Raw genomic sequence first — 26,132 nt, forward strand, 5'->3', positions numbered from 1 at the left:
CTATAAATGTACTATATCGATATTTTCTACTTAATTTACTTTATATGTTTTAATCTTATTTTATTGTATTTTGAAATTCAATTGCTCTTGATTGTGTTTGAATCTTGTCCTCATGCATTTCTTCACCTTATGTAAAACTTTTGGCCTGCATCAGGGTTTGAAAACATGAACTCCTTGCCTCGCCTGGTAGCTTGGAGTATTGTTGATCATTTAAATTCAATTCAGTGCAGTTCAAAAAAGCTTTATTGGCATGAAAGTTTCGAAAACAATAGGCTCGAATACATAGGTGAAAAAATATAATTATTAGCAATGAATAAGTTGCAGAAAAAAGGGAACAACGCAGCATAACAAAATATATATATATCAAGTCAATTACCTTTTTTTTCTTCAGTTTTATTTCTGACCGAGGCTTTAAATAGTTGTTCATTATTCAGATTATTGTCATAAAACCTGACTCTTAAACATAATAACGATGAGGATCATTTCTCCTTGTGTGTGTGTGTGTATGTGTGTATGTCGGAGCCCAGAGTGATGCACCTCCTCGCCTCCCTCCCTCCCTCCCTCCCATCGACTCGCTCGTCGCTCGACTCTCTCACTGTACACCAAACTCGCTGCGCTCTGACCACTGCAACTTTTGCAGAGACTCCTCACTCCACAGACATGTCGCACAATAGCTGAAGTGGAAACCTGTCATCGCGGCTCATCATCGGAGCCCCGGGAAAGACGCCGCAGGTGGGATTAGAGCCGCTCAGCCTCTCCTCTGTCGCTTCCCTCGCGTCGGAGCCTCCGTTTGGAAACGCCTGGATATGAATTATGAGCATTTTCCTCACTAATGAACTGGGCCAGTAATGCAGGAGACCGCGGCGACACTCTCATCAGTGTTTCAAGATGGCAGATTTTCATTGAGTTTTGAACAGAAATCTCGCTTTATTTTTTGCCATGAATAACAGAAATCCTTGCACCGATGGCCCCTGTATACGAAGGTAAGACGGGTTTGGGAAATGTGCTGTCTTTTTTTCCTCCTCAGTCCCTCTCTCTCTGCCTGCCACTGTATCAATTGTGATACAATTGAATTGCGGCTGATACGGAGGCAGATGCGTTGCACCCTCTCCTCTTTTCACTCAGGATCATTCAGCATATATTTACTTTATGTTTCCTGGAGCAAACGTAAGTCTCCTCTGCAGCTACAGCTCTGCGCGTCCACTTACAGAACAGCGTTATTATGAGTCAATACGACTGAGCAGCCAGTGTCAGATAGCGCTGGAAAAGGGGGCTGCAAACCCTCCCGAGTGAGCTCAGGAGACAGGCATATGTTTGACACACAGCAGCCTGCATGTGTCCAGACACCTGGGACTGTTGTGTTGTGTCCCTGCTGGAAATGATAGCTCTGCTAAAATCCAGGAGAGGGGATGGAGGAAAAGGTCGGAGACCGATCGGTCCGAGTCTCGCCTCTCGTATCCCCTTCTCTATCATTCCTCCTCTCATCTCTAATTATTTCACGCCAGTCTTTGAAGCTGACTGACTTTGCGTGTTTCAGAGCCTGTGAATTGTGTTTTTCTTTTTCTTCCGGGAACCAGAGGCGAGCTTAAATACAGCAGATTCGCTATCGCTGCAGCATTGTAGCTGTGACTAATCCAATTGAGAGGATGCAGCCCCGCATGCTTCCCCAAATTGTTCGCTGTCATGCAGTTTATTTATAAATTTTTTTTTATTGTTGTTATTATTGTTTTGTTATTCTAAGAGAGTAATTCACGCACGGGCGGTGTGTTTGCTTTGCAATGTCGTTGCAAGGTGGGTTATAAATGTAAACCAACGCAATCGGCCCATTATAATCCGTGCATGATCGGGAGGAGGGGGGTGTCTGTGCATGATTCATGCAACTACACAAATTATACCAACAGATGAAATAGTATGATACAAACAGAGGCAATAGTGTGATAAAAACTGCATGCGTGTGTGTGCTACATTCTGGTTTCATTCAGCTGTAGTAATGCATCAGGCAGAAGTAGTATGCTGCCTGGCACAGATGCTGAGGAGAAATAACCTGTGAAAGTGTAAAGGACACATGCTGAGTGGAAGCTTATATAAAGTGAATAGCAACACAAAGCAAATGCTGACCCTTCCTGTTTCCAATATTTATTTTTGAGCAGCCTCATGCTTAATATCATCCTGCCTACTCTCTAGTCCCTCTGGTGGTGTGAAAGGGAAGCCCTTCTTCTCCAGTCCAAATCACCATTAAGAGAAAGAACTGTTGAAAAGTCATAATTAAGTGACATTATTGAAATATCTCTCGCAAAAGTGGCTTCTGGTAGGAATATGTGCGTTCTGTAGAAAAGCTGCTGTTGAAGATAATCAGCAGCATTGCTGTAAACTCATCACTCAGTGCTCTTGTGTCACTATAGGAGCACTGTGGTGATTGTTCATTAGGGGCGGTGAGGCTCAGAGGCATATAGCCCGAGACTATGGCGTTTCAACATGAAAAGGAAAGTTGAAATGAGACTCCTATGCAAAAGGTAATTAGTGTAAATTACATTCCCCGGCTTTTCCCTTCACCGCGAAGAGGAGGAGAAGGGAAGAGAAAGAGGCGGCAGGGGGAATTAATTACCTTGCCTGTCCTCCTCAGTGTTGGAGAGGGCTGTTATGTGGAGCAGTCATGGAAATGACCAAAGTCTCTGGTGGAAATTTTGTGCTGGGGGGTTATTATGGTGATTACTCACCCTTAGCTGGAGGGCAAATAACAACTTAAATCTATATGATTAACTACTTCCCATGATGGGTTAAAGTTTGCTGTTTAAAAAAGAGGTTTGCTTTTGTTTGCTGAACTTGATTTCTCTTTCATAATCAGTCATTAGGATGAGGATTATTATCGGTTGAGTAAGTGGTCAGCTTGTGTCAGTTTGTGTCCATGTTGGTTATGCTTTTTCCCTTTTTTGTACGTGTTTGCCTTTGGTCCTGCTTGGCCCAGACAGAAGGCCATCAGGCGGGCCTGCTGGCAGCCAGGGCAGCAGTCTGATCACCCTGGGAGCTCAGTCTCATAACCCAAACTGACACCTTGATGGATGTCTGATGAACAGAGCAGCTCCAGCAGCCCCCAGCTGTGGAAAAGATAATATTCAGACACCGCCAATCCCCCTGTCTGTCCTCTTCCCTGGCTAGGTATGGCCGTTGTGGCATGCTCATGCCTGCGTGTGCACATGTCCCTATCTGTGCATGAGTGCGTACACATGTGCCTTCGCCCATTTGTAGGGCAGAGCCTGGGAGGGGATTAGACAGCTGCGGAGCTGGGCACCGGCCGGGCAGGAAGGCAGCTTCGTTCGCAGGTCAACCAGTACGACTCCAGAGAGGATTCATTCACTCCTGCCTGGAAAAATGTACAGAGTATGACTCAGAGGCTGATGATGATGATGATGATGATGGTGGTGACAGGCGCTGCAGCATCACAGGCAGATTAATGTTTTATCCATCCACACGGCCATTATGTGTTAATGCGCCTTTGAATTACCTTGTGGTTTCCAGGTATGGGGAATGAGGGGAAGTTACTCCGAGGACAGAAGGACACCGAGAGCCAGACTTCAACTTTCTCTCTGCCTCCCTCCCTCTTCCCCTCACGCTTGTTTGGAGCGGCTTGATTGATATCTTCCTCACGGGCCACGACCCGAGCTGAGAGTCCAAGGTTGCAGCTTTTTTAACTTTGATTAGAATTGCAGGAAGAACCCTCGGGGCCTTTATGGGCCGCGGGGTCAGGGGGAACCGAGGAGGGTCTCTCTTCCTGAGTGTTGTGACAAGAGTGGTGGTGTGTTTAGCTCTTCACTGTCCACAGTTTAGAAGTAGACAGGCCTGGGGAGGGGGGCAAGAGATGGAGTGATTAGTTGCACTCAAATAGCTCACAGGAAAGAGCGGTCATCACTCAGAAAACCCTTGTAGGTGCCATTGTGAATGTTTATCTCTTGTTTTCCACTTTCACTCAGTGGCCATTTTGATCTGTGTGTTGACCCGATGCATAACCTTCTGACTTGTTTGTGAGGCGGCTTTCGCTCAGAGAGGGTTATGAAAATGGATAAGCTGTCTTTACAAGTATCACTTTTGCATTATTCAAAGCTTCCTATCTGGAAAGGAAGTGAAATCCAGTGTTGGGGGATTCTTCGCGCTATTGATTTGTTGAAGCATTTAGTAGAAGAAGAAGCCGGAGCTTTGAAGGGAGATAGGATGTGAGTTTTATGTGAGACGAGTTGTGTGTGTGTGTGTGTGTGTGTGTGTGTGGAGCTCTCAGTCGAAGACGGGGGGAATATGTGAGCTCTCTGATGTGCTGAAATAGTTCACAGGTGTGATCTGAGGGTTTTGGAAACAGAATTGGGGGAGAGGGGCGGGGGGGCTCAGCCTGAATTGAAATGACAGGTTAGTGGAGGCCAGTCTGACAGAGGAGGCCCAGTCCTGAATATGAGCAGAATACGTCTGGCTATTTCAACAGGCTCAACTTTTCATATACTCTTTTCTGGCAAATTTCTCTGGAGTAAAACTGCCTCCACTACTCCAGCACATCATTCTTCTCTGGGCTCGACTTTTTTTTTTTATCTCTGGAGGGAGGAAATTCAGTTGAGATGCAAGTGGGACTTTGCATTTCTCATTTTCTCCTCATTCAGTTAGCCTCCTGTTTTAGTGCTTCTGCCATATGTTTCAGACCTCTCTCGGAAACGACTCTGAAAGCCAGGCTCCGAGGTCCTTGAAGCGGGAGACCACATCAGTTGCTGACATTAGTTCGTTTTTATCGAAGTGGAAAGGGGAGGGGGAGGTGGGGGTCTGGCTGAGATGGAGCCTCAACCCCGTCGACTGCTTACACAAGGCATTTCCGTGTTGGTTGTCATGCATGTGTGAAGGGCCTTTTTTTCCCCATGCACTGTTGTCTCACACTGTGTATGGTGTCAGCTTGTGTGGAACAGCTGCTTCTGGCTCCCTCTGACTAGCAGTGTAACGACTCCAGGCTCTGTTAAGGAGGAAGCTGGTGTACCAGGCGTCTTGCAGTTGCTTTACTTACCGACCCATAATGTAAATGTTAAACACCTTTTGTTTTATCTGGATTTAATGATTTGATATGAAACATTTCTGCATTAAAATGTCAAAAAATTACTAGACTTCTGTTATATATTTTTTTGTTGAGTTGTGTATGTACATTATCGAAATGTTTACAACAATGTTGAAACACAGAGAAGTCGTTTCAACGAGCGTTTCAATTGGTCGCCTGTCGCTTTAACTTCTGGGAGAGGGTCAGAGAGTGAGGAAGGAGCGTGACTAAACGTAATGTGAATAAAATATTAAAATGTTACCTGTCCGTAAACATTTCTGCCTGAGTCAGGTCGATAGATTTTCATCAGCAATTGAGACAACAACTCTCATGATCCCACGCTACTCAGGTGTTTGTTTTGTTTTGATTGAGACTCACCCATAGTGGCAGAAATTTAATTATTTCTTATGTGATTGTATAAAACGCATTCCAGAGTCCCCTTGATTGCTTGAAAAAGACTTGAAACACACAACACGTAGTATTTAATTATTTGTAAGAGCTGAATGGATCATTTATCCTCTGGATAGATTTGTAGTTTTTTAGAAACACTTTTCTGCTTCTCCCTGGGATGCCATATTACCTTAAAAATGTTCACCTCCTTGTATTCGAGGTTCAGCACGAGAGGAAAAAATAGACAAATGTCCATCTTAAATTTAAATAACCTCCTCATGCTCTACAGCGAGGATGAGAGTAGCATCTGTTTAAAAGCACGATAGCCTACCGAGACTCTCCACACCTTATGACACATCCAATGCTTTGATCTGCTACGAGAGCCATTGTTCAAACAAAGGTTCACATTTTACTGCTTCTCAACACAGCACAGACTGAATGAAGCCTTTTGTTAACTCGGGCCTGTTAAGCGGTAATTACACAGGGATTCCTCCAGCGTAAAGAGCACTTTATATGCTGAAAGTGTCAAGTCGTTTTTATTTATATATACATATGTGAATTTATGACACAGTGCAGCAGCGTGATCTGCATTTTGCTCACATGACGGAGATTGCATGCTCACTTTGTAATCATCATCTGCCAATGACCCCTCCGATACCCACCCCCACCACCACCGGCCCCGCGTTTTTTTCCCCGCCCCACCCCCACCTCTATCTCTTATCTGTCCTTCCATCCAGCTCTGTTTGTTGATAAGCCGAGAGGCCATTGGCCAGCACACATGGTGCCCATGTGACACTCCAGCAACAGCCTGATGGCCAGATTGGAAGCCCCCATGTATGTGTGGGTGTGTGTATGTGTGTGTGTGTAATTGGAGGCTGGCCTGAGATGAGGTCTAACTACTGTAGCTTTTTTGTTCTCTGTAATCATGACCCCCACCCTGAAGCCCTCAGACTCCCCCATCCTTTCCCGCCTCTCAATCCCTTCCTGGCTCGTGTTATTGCCATCACTAACCCCCCAAACCAAACCTTGTTTTTGGTGAACGCTACACCAGGTTTTAATCCTATTGTTTGTGATAAGGCCCCCCCCCCCGTACCAGTCCGGTCGACATCGCACACATGTTGGTTAAGAGCTGCTGCTTCTCCTGCTGACTGTCAACTTGACATGTCACACGAAGCGAGTAAAAAAAAAGTTGATCAAAGCCTCGGATAATGCGGCGCAAATACAACAGCGATGATGTAAGGTACTACAGCTGGATGGTGAGGGCAACTACCACTCTCACCGCCACTTCATTTAAACAAAAGATCCTAAACGTCCCTTCATATTACACGAGGCGCAGAGTGAAAAATGGTTTGGAGTTTTTAATCAAGCCTTTCATAACCTCCATGATTTTCCTCCTCGTGGTGGGAGGATGGGTGAGGATAAAGAGGGAGAGCGGGAGAGTTTACAGGCAGATATTGAAATGAGCAGAAAAGGACTGGATTACATAGTAATATTAGGCCACTGAGGTTGGAATTTTTAGGGGTTTATATGCTCCAGTGTTCACTGACACATGTGCGGCCAGCCAATGTGGACTAAGTGCCGCCACCAGCCCCATCACCACTGCTGGCTCCGGCCCTTCTCGGTCATGGAAGGGAAGTGGAGCGGTGGGTGGCTGCTGGCGGCCCCTTCACAGATGGCTGCAGGTACAGCGCCACGCTTGGCTGATAACCAAAGGACTTCAAAGCTCAGACGAGCGCTCAAGCCCATTTCTGTCCAGAGCCAGGAGGCAAAAGGCACGGACCAGAGAAAGGAGGCAGCATAGACGAGGACTAGGCTAGTCAAAAGAGTCAACAGGCATGGAATTGAGCAGCTTTAGCCCCTTCCTTCTCCTCTGCTCGCTTATTTTGAGCCATGTTTGCTCTCACATTCATTTTCACATACAAACATTCTCTACTTCTCATCTTCTTATTCAATCTGTTACCATTTTTCTCTCTTTTTCTATAAATGCTGCATGATTCTCATTATTCTATTACCATGGAAGCGGCTGTGATGAAACCAGAAATGGAAACAAAATGTCACTGTCACTGTCACAGATATAGGCACCTCTCCCTCTCAATTGATGCCTTTTTTTCTTAATGCGGTTCAGATCGGGGATTCTCTCAGATATTACCTGTGAAAAATCACCACAAAACAGTAAAAAAACAAGTCACACATCAAAAGGAGCAAGAGGTGCAAGTGACAAAATGTGCTGATAGAAATCACTGAGGTTTTAAGAATTATGTAGAAAGATTTTTGCACTGATTTGAGCGTGCGAATGCTTGTTTTGATTTAGTTTGATAGTTTCAGCACCAAGTCAGAGAATGATTTCCGTGTTGCTGCTGAAGGCTGCTTTTATGAGCTTTTAAGGGATAACGTAGAAAGGGAGAGAAGTTAAAAAGTCATTGATTCAATTAGACAATCCTGTGGCTCCTCTAATACCGCTCCAGTGCTGACATGAGCAAAGTCCTAACTGTAAGAAATATTTCCGCACTGCTGCATGAACTCCTCTGTAGTCATTTAGTAACATTCAGTTTTAACATAAATGAATCGTTATGGTTGTTTAAAGGCAGTTTGAACTTTTTTATTAAAGGAGACCTATTATGTCTTTTTTGTTTTTTTCATTTCCTTCAGTTTTTAATATGGTTCTTGTGCATTTAAAAGGTCTTGAGAGTTGAAAAGGTAAAAGTCAGCACCAACAGAAGCTCCTCTCTCCTACAGAAAACACTGCTCCTGAAATGCCTCGTCAGTCGTCCCACCTTTAATTCTGTGACTTTGTGACATCACACTACGTCACCATGTCATGCATTTGAATAATATATACCTAGTGACTAGTTTGGCGCATTAGCATTGACTCAGCACAGCTGCTCTGTTGTCGTAGTGGTATTGGCTCAGGCATGTGTGAGCTGACCAATCAGAGGAGACTGGGTATTCAGGAGGAGGGGGGGCCCTTAAAGAGACAGGAGCTAAAACAGGCCGTTTCAGGCCGAGAGGGAATACAGTGCTGCCATTTTATTTTAGTAGATTTACAATAGAAACTTTGTGCATATCTTTGAAAAATATTTGTGGTCACAAAACAGAATCAATAGCAACATTTATCCCTGTGGAAGTGTTTATTATTATAAAGCATGCATCAATGGTAAACTTAACTACAAAGAAGAGCAATTGCAGTACCTGTTTATGTTTCTGGTGTTTATGGTGCAGCATAAGAATCATGCTGAACACCTTTTAGATCCACTCCTCACTTCAAAGCCTCAGGCACATCATGACCAGCCAGCAGCTCTCTGCCTGGCAGCCTTTTGAACTGACCCCTTCATTCAGCCTGAGAGACAGAGAGTGAGAGGCAGAATGGCAGAGAGATTGGGAGTGACAAAGATCCAAGAAGTAAGGTAGAAAAGGGAGGGAGGGAGGGAGGGAGGCAGTGGAGCTGGGGTGAAGAGATGAATACCCTCTTCTGGGGGCCTGCGGGGCTCCGGGGCACTGCCTGAGGTCAGGGGCGCTTGGGGAGGGGGGGTTGGCAGTTGGTTAAGGAGTTGGGGGGGGGGGTCACTGGACTTAGAGGGATTTCAGTGGTGGTGGTGTGTTGGGGGTCGTGGATCTCACCCCGCTCCTCTCCTTTAACCTGTCTTACATCTGGGATCAGCGCTGTCCGGTGAGGCGCCCGTCTCTTCAGATCCCCTGACAGAGCCCAGCAGCTGCTAACACACACACAAACATGCTCCCGCCCCTCCATCACTTTTAGAGAAGCTGGCCCAGACAAAGGCCAAAAAATGACCTTTAGCAGCGAGGACCTGTTCTCTTTCCTTCACTGCTCCAGAGCTGTTCAGGCCAGGCGAGCTGTTTTTACCTCATTAGGCCTCTGTGAGACGGAGGAGGAGCTCTGCGATCATGAGCGTAAAACTTCAAGACATTTGGGCACAAACATGGCAGCATTAAGTGGCATCCATCTCAGTAACATGGACCTCATTCAGATCCTTTCAGTGCTTTAATAGCCTGGGCAGAAAAAAATACATCAGCTAGGCTAACACACGACTAGCATTTCTATCTTTACTCACAGTCAAGCATCTTACAGTATGATGAATCATTATTTACTGGCTTCCCACAGCTCATCTTTTCCATCTGTTAAAATCCCTCTCAGCTACTATCCTGAACTGGGAGTTCAGAAATAAGTCCACCACCACCACCACCACAGGAACAAATCCAAACTGGCAAATTCTCTTACATGGATCTTGTTTCGTGTAATTTGCTATTTCTTACTCATGTAATTTACCACTAACAAAGTATGTCATAATGGTTATAATTGTAGAAGCAACAACTCTCGTGCTCCTTTTGAAGGTGTTTATGCAAGCTAATTCAAAATGTGTGCACGGCCGCTCAGCATGTGGGTGTTAAACTGATGGTCAGAAGAGCCATTTCCTGCCTGGTTTTGCTATTTGTGACTGTCAGGACACTGTAAATATAATCTGCTAAAGCCATGATTTTCACGCTGAATCAGACGCAGAGGGCTGAGTTGGCCAGCCGTATTTATTTCTTCAGCCCTGTGGCCAGAAAGACTCAACAGCCATGTTTACGAGACACTGTCAGTTGGATTAAGGACACATATGCTTTTGCTAAATTGGTATGTGAGCACGTGTTTCTGTCTGTGTGTGTGCCATAATCTTTTAAAAGCTGTTTGAATATATAGCGTGGCAGTGGTGGGCCTCCTTACTTTGTCAAAGACAGAGAGAATGAGAGAAGCGGCAGAGGGAGAGAGGGTTAAAAAGAAGAAGATGAAGGGAGATTAGGAGATTAAAACAATTTATTGAGCGTTCATATGGAACCTGCGGCATGAAGGCAGGTGTGCATGTTGAGGCATTTGAGAGGTGGAAAAAGGCATTTGTAGTAAAAATTAGTTTGATCTGTGGCCCTAATAGGCCCCAGGCAGCAGCGTCACACCCCCCGCTGAAATATCACACACTCTTGTCGCCTGGGGAGGCATGTGCACCATCCAGAGAGCATGGGAGGGGAGGTGGAGGATATACCGGGGGAGACGAGGGAGCAGAAGGCCGACCACATGTGGAGGGTTATAAAGAGCTCTGATGTGAGATGGGCAGAAGTTTTGTTTCTTCCTGTGTCTGCCGTGTTTGAGGCAGTAAAAAGTGGGCTACAAGCACTAGCATCAAAAACACCCTCCACCATCCCGGTTTCAAGTTGAGGACTTGTAAGCAACTGAGAGCTGAAAGTAACGGCCAGATTTCAGAAGTTTCGTACCAGCTGCAGTGATGCAAAATAAGAAATCTGCAAAGCACCTATTTTCCAAGTAACGCGTTCCTCTTTTGTTTTTTTTTGTATTTTTTAAATCAGGCTGGATATCTCTATCATATCAGTTTGAAAATAGCTGTGTTTTGTAAATACAGGAAGTGCTGATCGTGCCTGTGTGTGATTGGTCCTCTGGTGCCCAGTCAGGTTCGACTGGTTCCTCTCTGGGTTCAGTGAAGGGTTTCGAAGGGGGTGGGGCACCTGATTAATCCCTCTAGGTGTGCCTGTGTGTTTGGGGTGGTGCGTCCATGCTTGTCATTAACACATAGCTAAGATACTCGAGGTTTGACAAATAGTTGAGGGAGTCTTAAGAAGCACCAAAAGTCAAGTCAGACGCACAAACAAACACGTGTGGCACACAGGCATCTATGTCATCTAGGGATGTCTGTGTGCATACACATCTTGTGCACACATGCAGGGAGCTGCTCCTGTGGTGCTCAGTGCATCCTTGGTGGCGGAGATGGGCGTAGCGAGTAGGACAGGCATTATTGCAGCTGTTGGATATTAATGCAGCAGTAGACTTTGACTCCTGAGCTCGAGAGCACACCCAAAAACCAAGTCTTAGGCGTCTGTTCCATGGGACAGGGCAGGGTGGTAGGGTGGAGCGATGATGCCGTCTGGCCAAGGCAGCGCTCCCTCCAACTGTCTCCGTCATTGCTTTAAGGTTTTCTACTGTCTGCCACTGTTTGACTCTCTCATTCTCACTTTGCAGAGTTGAAATCATTAGTTTAATAACCTTAAGTAGTGCTCATATTCCAGTAATACTCATTTAACACTTTGCATGTTAATACAGTTCAAATCTTCACAGAGTAAATGCCTGTTCAGAATATACAAGACAACCCATGCATACTAAATGGAAATCTTTTTTTTTTCTCTGTCAATTGATTGTTTTTGTCTGACAATATAATTCAATCTGCGTGTCCAGGAAGACCCTTTAGAAATAGAATTAAGGTCTCCATCCATCTCTCAAAGGTTCCTTTACAAACCTCATCTCCTCTTGGCCTTTTGTTGAACGTTAGGATGAATAATGACTACCATGTTGATAGCTAACAGGAACATGGCTTCTCTTTCAGTTTGTGTATGCAGGCATGTGTGTCATCAGCGCCGCTGGTATTTCGTCTTTGCATATCACTGGCTTTTGTCCTCCCTGCACTTCCAAACCTATGCAAGAGAAGCGCACAAGGCCGTCCATTCACGCTCAAACCTTATACTTTCTCTACTATAGGGCAGCACAATCAGCACACAACAAAATCCATACGGCACAGGCCCCTCTCTAATCAATTTACCATTGTACTGTACAGTGTTTTCTCCCACGTGATTTTACTCATCTGTGCGTCCCCCCCCCCCCATTGTTTTCTGCTTCTTGCCTGCAGTTCTCATATGTTGATCTCATTATGGTACATTGTGTCCAGCTGTCATTGTTGATACAAATGACATAAGAGGAAGTGTGGTGTGGTGGGGCGTTTCTTGCTGCGTTTAAATGATAAGCTTTCTGGCGAACGGCTGCTTATCAGGTACACCCGTGTCCCTGCATGGCCCTGCGCTGTTAGCGGCACGGCTTGATGCGTACAGTGGATGTCAATGGTAGTGCAGCCAAGCCCTGAGTTAACAGGTGGCATTGGTTTATGGTCTAGCACGTTTCAGTCCCCGCCTTCTTATTTTATGCTGCCACACAGAGCAAATATAGTTTCTTATCTGTCCCATATTCAGTGTCTTACTTCTGCAGCAAGGCCACTTTCTTTCTTTCTTTCTTTCTTTCTTTCTTTCTTTCTTTCTTTCTTTCTTTCTTTCTTTCTTTCAGCTGGGAGGAAGTTGGTAGCTGCTGTGCTTCTTTGTACACTTGGTCACTTGGTCCTCCCTTGGTCACTCGTGATTTGATTAATAAAAATCCAGCTCAACTACAGCCCCTCTGCTCCTCTCATCCGTTCTGTGTCCCTTCGTCCAGCGCCTGGTTAGGCTGACCTGGCAGTATAAACAAACCAAATGTTTTTTCTCACACCAGCCGTTTTATGACCACACAACGTGAATGGCCGCCTCCTTATCTGCTGACAGTTACCTTGTGGGACCAGGCTTTACTTTAGATTAGAAGTGTTAATATTTCAACTTGAACTTATCCGGAGTTATGTTTCACATCAGTCGGCGTGAACGTGTTTTAGCTGCATGCGCCTCATGTGTGTCTGGTCCTGCTCATGTATCCGCATGTGCGTTTGAACAAGTGCTGGCCAAACGTGTTATCTCACAGCCAACACAACATTTTGTATCTTTGGCTGTTTGCTTCCAGGAAAGGGAGAGTTGAGGGAGTGTCACATTTACAGCAGACGTGTTGCTGATTTGCAAGCCATGAAGAAGTCCTGTGAGTGTCTGTCACACAGCTGTCAATATGCATGATGCTGGAGATTTGTCCCCTTCTTCTGTGTGTTTGGAAGCGATGGCGTGGCGATCCCAAACCGGTCAGATACTGTGGTCAGGATGAGCATAATGGCTGATGGAGGAGCAGCCTGCGTGACAGTATCTTCCCGCGAGCTTGTCTGATGCATTATTCTATAAATAAGCAGAGATGAGAGAGCTAAAAAAGCAGACAGGGTAGTCAATAGTGACCACGGGTGTGAGAGAGAGAGAGATATGCAGTGTCAAGCTGTAGCTCCCCCACTGAGGGCAGAGCTCAGGCAGGAGGCAGGAACACAAGACTAGGCTGCTCTGTATGGACAATATGTTCCTCCTCTGTGGTGCGTTTACTGTTCGGTTTAACCCCAAAGTCTCTATCAATGTTCCCACTAAAGGTGTTACACGATGCTCATCTGCATTTAGCATCACTCAAACTAAAGCTGCCTGTACTGATGGGTGATACATTAAAAGAAAACCTGGAGAAATCAGTTAACACTAAAAGATCTAAAATGTTTGATAACTTTTGAACCTCTATTCTTATCATTATGCTTTAAAAACCCATGTAACGTGGAGTTTCTCAGCTTTTCATTGGTACCACACATGTCTTGTTTGGGTATTCAGGAGCTTCGGAGTGAACGTGATTGTGCCATCACATCCTGCAGCATTGATTCGTCAAGGAAACCCACGTAGTTTCTTCTTCTGGGCCGACAGTCAAGAGTTGTATCAAGTTACTTTTGTTCTTCACGCTCAAGGGATAATATATATCTCTTAAAAAAGTCATTTTTGCTCCAGCCTTCTTTCTGTTATGATGTAAAAACCTTCCTATCTTCCTTTTTGGATGCATTTATATGGTCAGTAAGTGAAATATAGGATTACATCTGTTTTTCACTGAAAAACACCTCGGATAATATTAAAATAAATGGCTGTAACTTGCTTAGGAAAGGTCAGATGTAGAGAGAAATACATATGGTAGTTTAAAACATCCAATCACATCTTTTTAAATTAAAACCTAAACTTCCTGAGGTTCTGCCTGGGTTCACAGTAACAAAAAATACACCAAATTTTGAGTGGCATTTTTAAAAAAAATTCTGGTAAATTCATTCTCAGACGATGTGAATTTAAAATTGAGACTTCAAATGAGCCAGGCTGAAACTTAAGGTTCTCCTGAATCAAGCCATGTGTGGCACTTGATGTTGACTGCTAGACTAGGGGAGGAAAAGCAGATAAATACAGGGGAGTCAGGTGCCCAAAAGTTGTTCTATAGGTCTTTGAAGGAGTGAAGGAGGGAACACAGATGCTCACTGAATGATTTGATGAGGTTAGATTAACATGGTCGACAGCACTTTCTGCCACCTTCATCAAAATTTGAAATGAGGGAAGAAGAAGCTGACTTGGTGGCCTGATACCTTACAGTACTAAGACACATATCTTGATCTTTTCTGTAGCTTCCTTACGTTCTGAAAAGGGATGAAGCTGCTGCAGGCAGTGCCCTGAAATCCACATGAAAACAGCAGCGAAGGGTGAGATAATGCTTTGTCTAGACAGTCAGAAGTCGGGTCATTATTAGCCAGTGATTTGGCTCAACCCCCCTCACCAGCCAGTGCTGCAGATCCTGGGATGTCCAGTTAAGAGACAGGGTCATCAGAGCGGCTCCATTGCTGTCGGTAGCCATTAGGCTTCAGGAAGTAGTCCAAATATATCCAGGCCAGGGGACATCGACCAGACAGACCTGACCGCTGTCTCTGAATAGTTTTCCAAGTGATGACTGGCATATATATATAAACTGATTTGATGAATTTTGTTGCCGTCACAGTGCAAAAAAAGACAACTGTTTTTTTTCAACAACTAGAGCCCAACCAATCCCAGATTTTTGGGGAGCTGCTAATACCAATATTTGGATGTAAAAAATTTGATATTGATAATTTTCTGTATCATAATCTCTAAAAAGAAAGGTTTCACATTGCTGCATGTCAGGCAACCAATACGCAAATACGGATATATCTGTGATAGGTTAATACCGGTCAACTGATATATTGGTGGGGCTCTAATCCCAACCTTAAATCGTTTTAAATTATGATTTGTATTGTCCTTTGAGGACAAGTATTAATAAGCCAAATGATAAGCAGGTTTTATATTAAAAGACTATTTGTAATTACAAAGGGCTGCTTGGCAGGTTTGGTGGTGTCAAAAGGCGTCCTCATCAATACTCTCTGTCATGTTGTCAGCTGAGAATAAATGACGGCTTTAATAAAAGAGAGCAAACAGAAGCAGGTCACAGGCGAGAATGTGGGGGCCACTCGTGGCCACGCTCTATTCTCCTTCCCTCCCTTTCAGTCCGTCTCTCACCCTTGCATGGCATGCAGAACGGCCCTGATCCTCCCAAAAAGAAGATTAACAAACCCCTGACAGAGAAGTAATCTCTCTGAAAACATTGAATACTACCATTTCAACATGCTGCCTCTAAACAGTGGAAAAATGCCTCTCTGGCATGCTTAATTGCAGTATGTGGTCCCGCATACACACACACAGCGTTCCTTTAGGTATGCTAAATGGAAAGCCTTGGCTACTGAAGGCATTCCAACATTGTAAATGTGCAACAATGGACCTTTACAGTTTTGCACTTGGCATTGAGTTCAAAAATTCAAATAAACTTCAATAGCACATTTTCAATGGAAGGTCTTTTTCTGCACTGTGTGTGTTTTTCTGTTAACAGTATAGAGGGCTTGGTTGTGCAGATTGTAGATCATAAATATGTTTGAACTTCAGTTTGGGTGAGGAGTGATTCATGAGGACTAGAGCCGCTTTCCCAACAAAGTATAATTGGTCACATTGTTGCTTGTGTATGTTGTCATGAGATAACATTCCAGCCATTTGACCTCTTACATTTGGCTCGTTTAATTACTTATCTGTGTTCGGCACAGGGCTCTAAAAACTGTGGTGCTGTTTGTGTCAACACTGTTTGAGTGTTGTGGCAAAACCAGCTGCACTGAATTTCCTTCAAGAATTTGCTTAAACATTTTTTGTCAGTTATATTTTTGAGGCTTTTAAGGGAAATGTGTGGCCTTCAGTTCATTGCACCATGTAGGCAATGTCAAGTGAACCCTTTGACCACAGTCTTAAAACTGACAGAGAGTCAATGAGTGACTAAGATCGGGGTTGAGGGAATTCATGTGATGCTAATGCAAAGAGCAGCCATAGCCTCGATCTGGCCTTGTAAAACCCCAAGCTATCCATAATCATGCTGGTAGATATGTAATGCTGGAATTTTCCATAAGAGGAACAAGCCAGCCCAGTGTCTGTCCATCCATCTTTGTGTCCATCAGTCTGTGCTGTGATTATCCTGTCACACACTGTTGACGGCACTCTGTGACGCATCCCATCATTCAAATTATTTTTAGCGTAAAGTCCAGGCACAGGAATTGGTAATCCAAGGAGTGACATCTGGCCTTCAGGGCTTATGTGATTAGCAGAGGGCCTTGCCCCTAATAGCCTAGCGGACGATCTTCATTACCTCTCAGGACCCGCCATACCTACAGGACTGGACATAAAGTGCGGAAAGAAAAAAAAGACTCATCTTAATTATCATTCAGAGAATGTATACAGATATCATGGCTGAAGCTTAAATAAATATTAAAAGAGGCATGGAGGTGCTATGCTACATCAGCTAAACGCCCGCCAAGCTTACAGTGAACCCTCTAATGTGCGCTGCAGCTTCAATCCTGCAGCATTAGGGCTAAGACCAGATGACCACGCAGTAAGTCCAGGCAAGGCCAAAGAGAAGCTAAAAAAAAACACACACACACAAAAAAAAAGAGGAGGACGTGAGGTTAGTAGTGTTAAAAAAGACAAATGAAGCAAAGTATAGTGGAGAGCTGCCAACTTCTTACTGAATTAATCATCATCGCCACTCAAAGGGCTAATAATGACAAAGTATCCCCTCCTCTCTGCTTTCTGTCCGCAGAATAGAGCCCACAATTATGGAGGTCCTCCCATCTTGGAGGGAAATGGGCCTCTAATTATGTTTGAACAGAGCAACACTTCCCAGCTTTCAAGACGTCTATAAAACACACAAAAGCAGCAATTTTTCCAGCAGCAAACAAAGTTTAAGGGGTGTTTGCGTGCACTGATTGCGTTAGTGTTTGTGTGCGAGGGAGCTGTGACTGAAACATTCTTTGATTCATGCATCGGTCGATCAGCAGCAAGGCCTAATTGTGTGGGCGCTGGTATGGCCAGGTGGAAGCTCTTAGTTTGTTAGTAGAAAACTAATTTGGGTTTTACTGGAAACTGTTTAAACGTAGCGCTACGACAAGTTTTAAATAATCTTCCTGTAATAATCATTGCAATGTAACAAACAAGCCTGTTTGCAAAGAGAGAGATAAAGAAAGGGACTATTTTTGGGCAGTTGTTTGCTTGGAGAAGCTTTTGCTTATTCTGAGGCAGCTTGTTCCCAGGAGTTCAGAGCACAGCCTCGCTGCAGTTTTGCTTTTGTTTTGTTGTCTTCGGGATCTGTAGTTGAGAGGGAGTTCAGTGCCCCTCTCCTGTTCTCATAGTTGCATGAGCAAAATTTCTTCCACCACCTTCCCTGAGCTGAGTAATTGTGTACCAATAAATGCAAGGGCCGGGTTGTGTAGTGGGGAGGAAATTGCAATCATTCCTGGAGACGTTTTTTTGGTCCTGTTTTTGTATACGGTTTTGTGTTGCTCTGCTGTCTCTGTGGAGTGTCTCATGAAAGGGTATTCTTTTAGTATTCACTCAGCCTATTTACTTTGCTGCAGATGGGAACAGTGGGGAAATGGCATTTCCTCTGCATGAACCAGGGGTTCGCATAAGCACTGCTCAATCTAAAGCGGCTTATCTTTCTGCTAAACATTCTGACTTTATTTATGTTGTATAAAAATGTCATTACCCTGTATTGAAAAAACAATCCCTTCCCACCAGTTTTAATAACAAAGTCCCTGGCGTTTTATAAAAAAGAATATGAGTAGTGATAGTACATCTTAATGCTGAAGCAACAAATCCTAAATGACATTTTGAAGGTTATTTAATACTTGTTACTTTACATTGATGTTAAAGAGTTCAAGAGGTTAACATGCTGACGCATCAGCCTATATGCTTCATGTTTTAATGACCTGCTCTGACCCAAGCTGTCTTTATTTAAAGCTTCTGGCTACCGCTCGTGTTTCAGACACTCTCAGTTTCCTAACCTCTCCCTTTCATTCCCCTCCTGTCCTCTTTACTCCTCCCCTCTGTGCCCCTCTTGTCACAGGTATGGCCTCGCAAGTGCAAGTGTTCTCCCCTCACACTCTCCAATCAAGTGCCTTCTTTAGCGTGAAGAAACTGAAGGTGGAGCAGAGTTGCAACTGGGATATGACAGGGTACGGCACACACAGCAAAGTCTACAGCCACAACAGCAGCAAGAACTTGTCGGCCGCCAGTGGCCCCCTAGGCATCAACAGCTCCCTGCAGGTCGCCAGCTCCACCCTGCCCTACGAGCAGGCACTCATCTTCCCAGCCAGCGCGGGCCACATCGTGGTCGCCTCAGCCAGCAGCACTTCGGGGGCTGTGGGGTCTCTGCTGGGCAGCGGGGGTGGAGGCAGCAGCAGCAACAGCAGTGGTGGTGGAGGTGGCGGCGGCGGCAGTGGTTTGGGTGGCGGGGTCGGCGTTCACAACCTGACGCGCCGCAGCACGGTCAGTCTCCTGGATACCTACCAGCGATGCGGGCTTAAACGCAAGAGTGAGGAGCTTGACAACAACAGCAGTGTGCAGATCATTGAGGAGCACGGCCCACCGATGATCCAGAACGGAGCAGCCAGTGGAGCCACGGTGGCTACAGTGGCCACCGCTACCTCCACGGCAACATCCAAAAACAGTGGCTCCAACAGCGAGGGGGATTACCAGCTGGTGCAACACGAGGTGCTCTGCTCCATGACCAACACCTACGAAGTGCTGGAATTCTTAGGGCGAGGAACCTTTGGACAGGTGGTTAAATGCTGGAAGAGGGGCACCAACGAGATCGTGGCGATCAAGATCTTAAAAAACCACCCGTCGTACGCACGGCAGGGTCAGATCGAGGTCAGCATCCTGGCGCGGCTCAGCACGGAGAGTGCGGACGACTACAACTTTGTGAGGGCCTATGAGTGCTTCCAGCACAAGAACCACACGTGCCTGGTATTTGAGATGCTGGAGCAGAACCTGTACGACTTCCTCAAGCAGAACAAGTTCAGCCCTCTGCCGCTCAAATACATCAGACCCGTGCTGCAGCAAGTGGCCACAGCGCTAATGAAACTGAAGAGTCTGGGGCTGATCCACGCTGACCTGAAGCCTGAGAACATCATGCTCGTGGACCCGTCTCGACAGCCCTACAGGGTCAAAGTCATTGACTTTGGCTCAGCCAGCCATGTGTCCAAAGCAGTCTGCTCCACTTATCTACAGTCCAGATACTACAGGTAAGCATTTTGAAATAATTGCTATGAAATTGTTATGAAGATCTTGATTGAGGCATTTTATGTAAAACTGCAGATGCAAAGAGGAAATGGCACAAAGAGAAAGAGACGTGTCCCTGTGCTTGTTGCTGTTTGGATGATCATTGTGCTTTCTGCATCTTGTTTGATTTATCCCTGCTTTTATCGGAATGTTTTCCCGGTTGAGCTGATTATTTGGCCAAACACCCACATTTGCTGCCAGCTTGAAAAGCAGCTGCTGAAGTTCTCTCTCTTTACTCCAATTCTGCCTTTCCTGTTGGCTTGTTTACCCCTGTAGTTAACCCCCATTTTGATGTGGGATAGGAGAGTAAATAGGCCTAGAAAGGCTTGCTGATTATTGTGGTTAATGTGATAAAACAAGCATGTTTAAGTGTCACTTTGAAGATTATCAAAGGCCTGACAACTTGATGGAGCTCTGGTGAAGACACAGCAGACCACAGGAAATATTCAACGCAATGACATGTTTGTCAGTGTCACTGAGAGTTTTAGGGGAAGAAGTTTTCTTCTGTTGTTCAGTAGAGTTTTATTGAAAAGATCTCAGAGAAACTCCCTCATTCAAGAAAGGCACCAATCATGTGGGGTGGCAGCCTGCCCACAGGCTTCTATTCACCCCTCTGCTCCCCCAGGCCCCTGTACCCTCAGCCCCCCATCACCATGGCTGGCTCCCATTTCCCCCGGGATAGAGATGAGGGGTCAGCCTGAGTTCTCCTGTAATATGTGCCTGTAATCCACACCAGCGGGCCCTGCATTAGAACCAGATGAGCCTCCCTCTCTGGGAAGGCCTTTCTTTCGTCTCCCGGTACTTCTTAAACAGTCTTTTTTCCTCCGTAGCAAACAGCGTGTTTAGGTTTCAGCAGAGGCAGCGTTTGGGGGGAACTGTGCGAGGAATCAAACAGTGTCCATTTCCGTACAGAGAGGAGCTTTGTTTGGGGCTCACGCCTGGTACTGGGGGGTTGGGGGGGCGCCGAGGCTGGGAATGAGGGAAGAACAGGTGTGTGTGTACGGTACCACACACGTAAACGCACATGCCCACACACATATACACACATGCCAGGTGGTGGCTCTGCAAGTGGTAAATTCAGTCGGTAGAAGTTTGTGTTTTCCATTTAGTGGGTTCTGTTGATAGAAGGGTTTGGTTGTGTTCATCTTTACAGTTTATCACCTGTCTTTTTAATATGCTTTACTGGAACCCACCGTTTCCTGTTGAAACAGGAAGGTGTCAAGGCTTACAGGAGAGTGAACGGTAATGGTTCAAAATCCTCAGATCCTGATCATCTTTTATCACATCTGACAGCTGTATTATTTAATCTGAGCTGGGGCATTTATTGAACTGAATTTTACAAATTGTCTCAAAAACCTACTGTATATTAAGGTCCCTGTCTGGGAATTGGTTCGCACACGTCAGCAGGGCAGTTATATCAGTTTAAGTAGCTCATCCTGAGGTAAACACCACTAGAAGCCTGTTGTTGTTGCTCCTGGGCCGTAGGTCAACAAGCAGGCCATAAAATGTTCCTGTTTGTTTTCTCGGGGAGTGACGAGTGGAGGAGAGCGCAGAGATCATCCCTTCATTTCCTCTTGGCAGCGTAGGAGAGGAAAGAAAGGCTGACATTGACCAGAAAATTACCCTACAGTCACCAAAACCTAGACCAGGGACTTGGTGACCCTGGTTTGAGGCATTGGGAGTGTCGTGTGTGTGTGTGTGTGTATGTCACAGGGTTTTATGCACTGCATAATGTCATGCACTTACAGTGTGTCAACAAGAAGAGCGTGTGTTTGTGCTTTACCAGGACTCATTTTGAAGAATGAGGCAAGTCTTACAACTCAATTCAAAAGAATGAGCTCATGGGAGAAGAGCACTACGGGCGCCGTAGAATTGCATGCAGTTTGGGCAGCAAACAAACTTGGGCTGCGGGTAGAGTTCATGGTGAGTTCAAAAGCTTAGAGGAGAACATCAAACCATCTTTGATGATTTCAGATGAGAAGATAGCTGGATAGTTTCTGTTTCTGTTGTGCAGACGCTACCTGTACAGGGGGAGAGATTACATACAGGTGGGATTTGCCAGCTCCAACCTGCTGGCTACGTGATACTCGATATCCTCCACAATAGCAAAAACATCCCCCTGTCGTCTGCTTTGATTCTTGTCGAATAAAATAGTTCCATCTTGCCTTAGAGTGCTCGGTTTTTTGCTCAACAATCCCTGCTCTGGATTTATGAGGTATCATAACATGAGACAGGGATGATACTAAGGAGGAGAGAGTGACGTGTTTGGCTTTATCTTTTCCTCTTTTTTCATACAAATGAGACTGTAGAAAGAGTGATTTTAAACACACATTAGCCATCATCGCATGCTTTTTGCTTACATCCATTTGGTGGGAACTCCTCATGCCCCTCTCACACATGGCTGTTTGCATTGCGGATTGTCACCGATAACATATGCCGCTGATGTTGTATGTGCTGTAAGGGCCTTGCAAATGACTTATGGATTTTCCACAAGGTTGACTCATGCAAATAAAACACCAGTAGTCAAGGTAAACAAGTGATGTGCGATTTGCAAGAACAGCTCTCAGGGTGCTTAGAGTTTCAACTTGGTTCGCTTCAGTGCTTAGCGAATACAGGCTCATGTAGCTGAGCTCATCTATCCTTGTCAAATATGCCTGTCTGTAGCACTTCTGTACTTTCTGCTTAGATACAGGCTCCCTATTATTATTTGAATGGATTGTTAGCTTAAGATTTCTGTGTGCTGTCCTTAATTTTTGTGTAGTATTTATGTCCTTGTTACATCAACTTGTGACCTAACCCTCTTCCTCCTTCTTTTACCCTCGTCTCATTTCCTTCCCTCCTCTTCCCCTCTTGCCTGTTACTAATGATGTAACAGGTAAGCTGGCTAGTCAAGCTTACTCTGTGCCAGATAAAGGGATTATTGTCTTGTCCCACTTGGGCTTGTTTGTCCTATTTATCTCATCGGGTAAAGGCCATGAGATGGGTGGAATGCAGCGACACGTTGTTTAAGTTTATGTACAGTTTCCTGAGGCGGTGCAGCTGGCAGGAGTCGGCCTTGTGTTGGCTGCCGTTGATCTAACGGTGGTGAAAGGGTTCCTCTCACCCTACATGACTGTCTGCTGTACTGTCCAGAGGTCATTTTGGTACAGGATTTTGGTTTCCACGCCTTTATGTATATCCATAAGGGATCTGCACTGGCATGAAACTGAGGCTGATGTCTGGTTCTAAGCTGCAACTCTCAGACCAACTCAGCCTAAGTAACGGGGCTCTGCCACATCCGTCCCAGAACCATCTCAAAAATAATTTTAACCTTCCTGAAGTGAATGGAAACTGACCCAAAATCAAAAATGTTATGTGTTTTTGTTGTTAATTATCATCTAGAGTTTTTGTTTTTAAAAGAATTAGCATTCAAAGCACTTTTACCTCCAAACAGTACACAGCTGAAGAACCTCAGTACATTTATTTAGCTACTGTAAAAACTTCTTGTTTGGCACCGGTTGCTAACAGCTAACTAGCTCTCCTCCTGCTGGCTTCAACATGGTTTGGTTGTGTAAAATGTAGCATTATCAGTGAAAAATTGCGGTAAAAAGTGAGTTTAGAGCATCTTGTTGGATTTTAATGAGTCATATTTTTTTATAGGTCTCGCTCTGACTAGCCTGCCAGTGATAGTAACTATAGTAACGCTTCGTTGTCATTGGTGCACGATTCAGTTTGTCCTTCGCTATGCAATAGTTATACATACTCATACATACAAATATCACTTTCGTCTGGGAGGCGTCCTGGAGAAGATCTTTGTTCATTTTTTATCATCTCCAGTACAATAGGACGCAGCTAGACTCGGCTAACTGCTGTTCCCAAATTTGAAACCTGAACTTAAAACTGTGTTATAGCCTACCTAATGGTTGGGCTCATGCAAATAACAAAAAGTTATTTAGCAGCATGATGAGAGTTATTGAGATGTCACTGTCTGAGATTTGTCTTAACCCCAATGCGTTGCAGATTAACTGATTTTCTGTTGTGGTCCTTGCTGTGCTGTTGCTTTGGATGATCCTTCCCAACAGTCAACTGCTTTCTTTCTAGAGAATAGTTTGAAAGAAAACTGTTGACACGATATGTGGGCTATCCGGAGTACCAAGAACACTGTTTCTAATGAATTTTTAATTGCTCTGATTGCTTTTTTACATTTTGTACAAGGGTGGAGGCAGCAATCTGAGAGGCAAATAAAAACCTTAGCAAGTACAACCCAAAATATCTGCATGACTCAGTACAGTACCACTAGACCACAGAACAACTTTCTGTATGGACTCCTCATCAAGTCTAGTCATACATTTAAGGGGCCAGAGGAGGTGGTTGTCACATAGTCGGACAGTGTCTGAAACCGCACACACCTTTCCAAAACTGGACTTTGGTGGCAATGCGTCTTACAATATTTGTGACCTAGGAAGCCAATAATCTCACAATGACACCCACTTCACCCAGCGATTGGCCAAGGTTTGTGCAGAGCTAGAGCTTAAACTTCTTTATCAAGCTCTCATTCATTCTTTCTGTGTGTACAAACAAGTGCATCACTATGAACGGAGTCCAGGAGAGACCGTCTGAAAGTGTCCCAACACTTAAATAATTAATTATCGTGCCTCGCCCCTCTCTTTCACCCCACCTTTGAGTGTGACCACTTGGAGCAGCTATAAAGTCAGTTTTTTGCCTGAATTTCCATATTTATTTTTAAGCATACCCCACCCTCTCTGTACACATACAGAAAGACTTTCTGACATGGCAGATTTATAGCGGCTGTGACGGAGGAACAGAGACAGAGCAATTTCCTCTACTAATTAAGCATCTCAATATTAACAGCCTGGAAGCCTGAAGCTGCGTTGCACATGTGTTCGCACCTGCCAGCTTGTACCTTTTATTTAACATGCACACATCACAGGCTTACATGCATGAGCAACCTGTATGATACATACACTATAGTAGCAGAGCCTGAAGAATTAGCCGATTAGACATCGTGGTTGAGAGGAGAATGAGCCAACAGTGTCTAAGAGGGAGGACTGGGCTTGTTGATGACACCAGTGATCTGAAGAGGCCAGTGTCTGTGTATTCCCACTGCTATCAGTATGAAACGAAAGGCCTCTGGCAGAAGCGATCTTAATGCATCCAGATGGAAACTTCGCAAAGAGCCGATATTGTTGAGCTCTCTGCATTTTCTACTTTTAAAGCTGGCATCTTTATTCATGATGGCAGTAAATATGGGCAGCTGATGCTACAGTAGGATTTCTGACACCACTGGGCTTGTGTCTTAGCCTTAATAAAAGATGAAATATATATCTGTCTCCATCAAGGGTGGTGCAGTTACTTCTTGGCTGGGGTGCAAGACGAGCCCCTGCCCCACCTGTCTATCTGTCTCCCTATCTGTTGTTAGTGTTGCACAACCAGACAGACAGGGCAGGCGTTCCAGCACATTTACCCTGCCTCCGTGCAAAACATCAAGGGCTGTTTTAATGAATGAGGTTGCTATTAGTTACTGTTCTGTGAAGCGTGTGTGTAAGCGTGTGTATGTGCAAGAGAGGGAGAGCGGGGTAGGTAAACGGCAGGATCAGGTTGCTACAGAGGAACCAGGAAAGGCAGACGGAAAGGCAGATCTGCTCAGTGGCGGCGTTAATAGCGCAGGTGTTGTTTGTGCGAGGATTCTTGTGAAAGTGAAGGAGAATGGGGGAGAAGAGGGTAGAGTGATGGAGGTTGGGGGGGGGGTGGGTGGCGTGCAGAAGGTTGTTGTTTTGCATTCTTCGCCAGAACCTGGAACAGAACAGCGCTCTCTTTCCCCCAAGCAGTGGCAGATTATTACTAATGCAGATGAGCTTTCATTAGCCTGACTGGGTGCTGTGGCATGTTGTTACTTTTTCTGCTGACTTTCTGGTTGGTTTTGCTGTTGCTTGTGGCCACCCAGGGCCGGGGCCATCCTGTTGTTGTTGACTGTAGAGGCTGAAATCATTGGCTATTATCAGGAGGTCTAAAAGAAGGACCCCTAAAATGATAATTACTACTCCCTGTATCACTACTGTGCTTTTTATGACAGTCATAACACCTTAGTATGCATGACAGAATCCTAATAACCTGTTTCTCATTTATAATTTGCCTCCGGGCAGCTCTTCCATGTGTCTCCACAGAGCAAGCAGGAGACATGTAGCAGCTAAGCTAATTAACTACCATAGTCAAGCATATGCATGGAAACATATACCAACCTTCCACAGTCATTTTGGCAAATAATGAATGGAAATTATTGAATTCTTAAGGAAAAAGTGAACTGAGCCACCCCGCTGATGAATACACTCATCATTACACTCTGACAGGCTGTCCAGGTGTGTGTGTGTGTGTGTGTGTGTGTGTGTGTGTGTGTGTTTGTGCTGCACGATAAGACAGAGGTTTCTGAGTTTCACCACATCGTTTCATCCCGGCTAGTCGTCTTTGTTCTCCCTCGCAGTTCAATTTCCATACATTTCCCAGG

General features: G+C 45.0%; 1 protein-coding gene across 1 annotated transcript in view; it reads left to right on the forward strand.

The window, feature by feature from the left end:
- Positions 1–649: 649 nt before the first annotated feature.
- Positions 650–26,132, forward strand: part of hipk2 (homeodomain interacting protein kinase 2) — a 70,690-nt gene continuing 45,207 nt past the window's right edge. Inside the window, exons 1-2 of the mRNA XM_073471455.1 lie at positions 650–983; positions 18,414–19,593. Of these exons, the coding sequence (XP_073327556.1) occupies positions 965–983; positions 18,414–19,593 (1,199 nt within the window). The 5' untranslated portion in view covers positions 650–964. The remainder of the gene's footprint in view (positions 984–18,413; positions 19,594–26,132) is intronic.

This window comes from Pagrus major, chromosome 8, assembly GCF_040436345.1.
Source record: "Pagrus major chromosome 8, Pma_NU_1.0".
Taxonomy (NCBI): domain Eukaryota; kingdom Metazoa; phylum Chordata; class Actinopteri; order Spariformes; family Sparidae; genus Pagrus; species Pagrus major.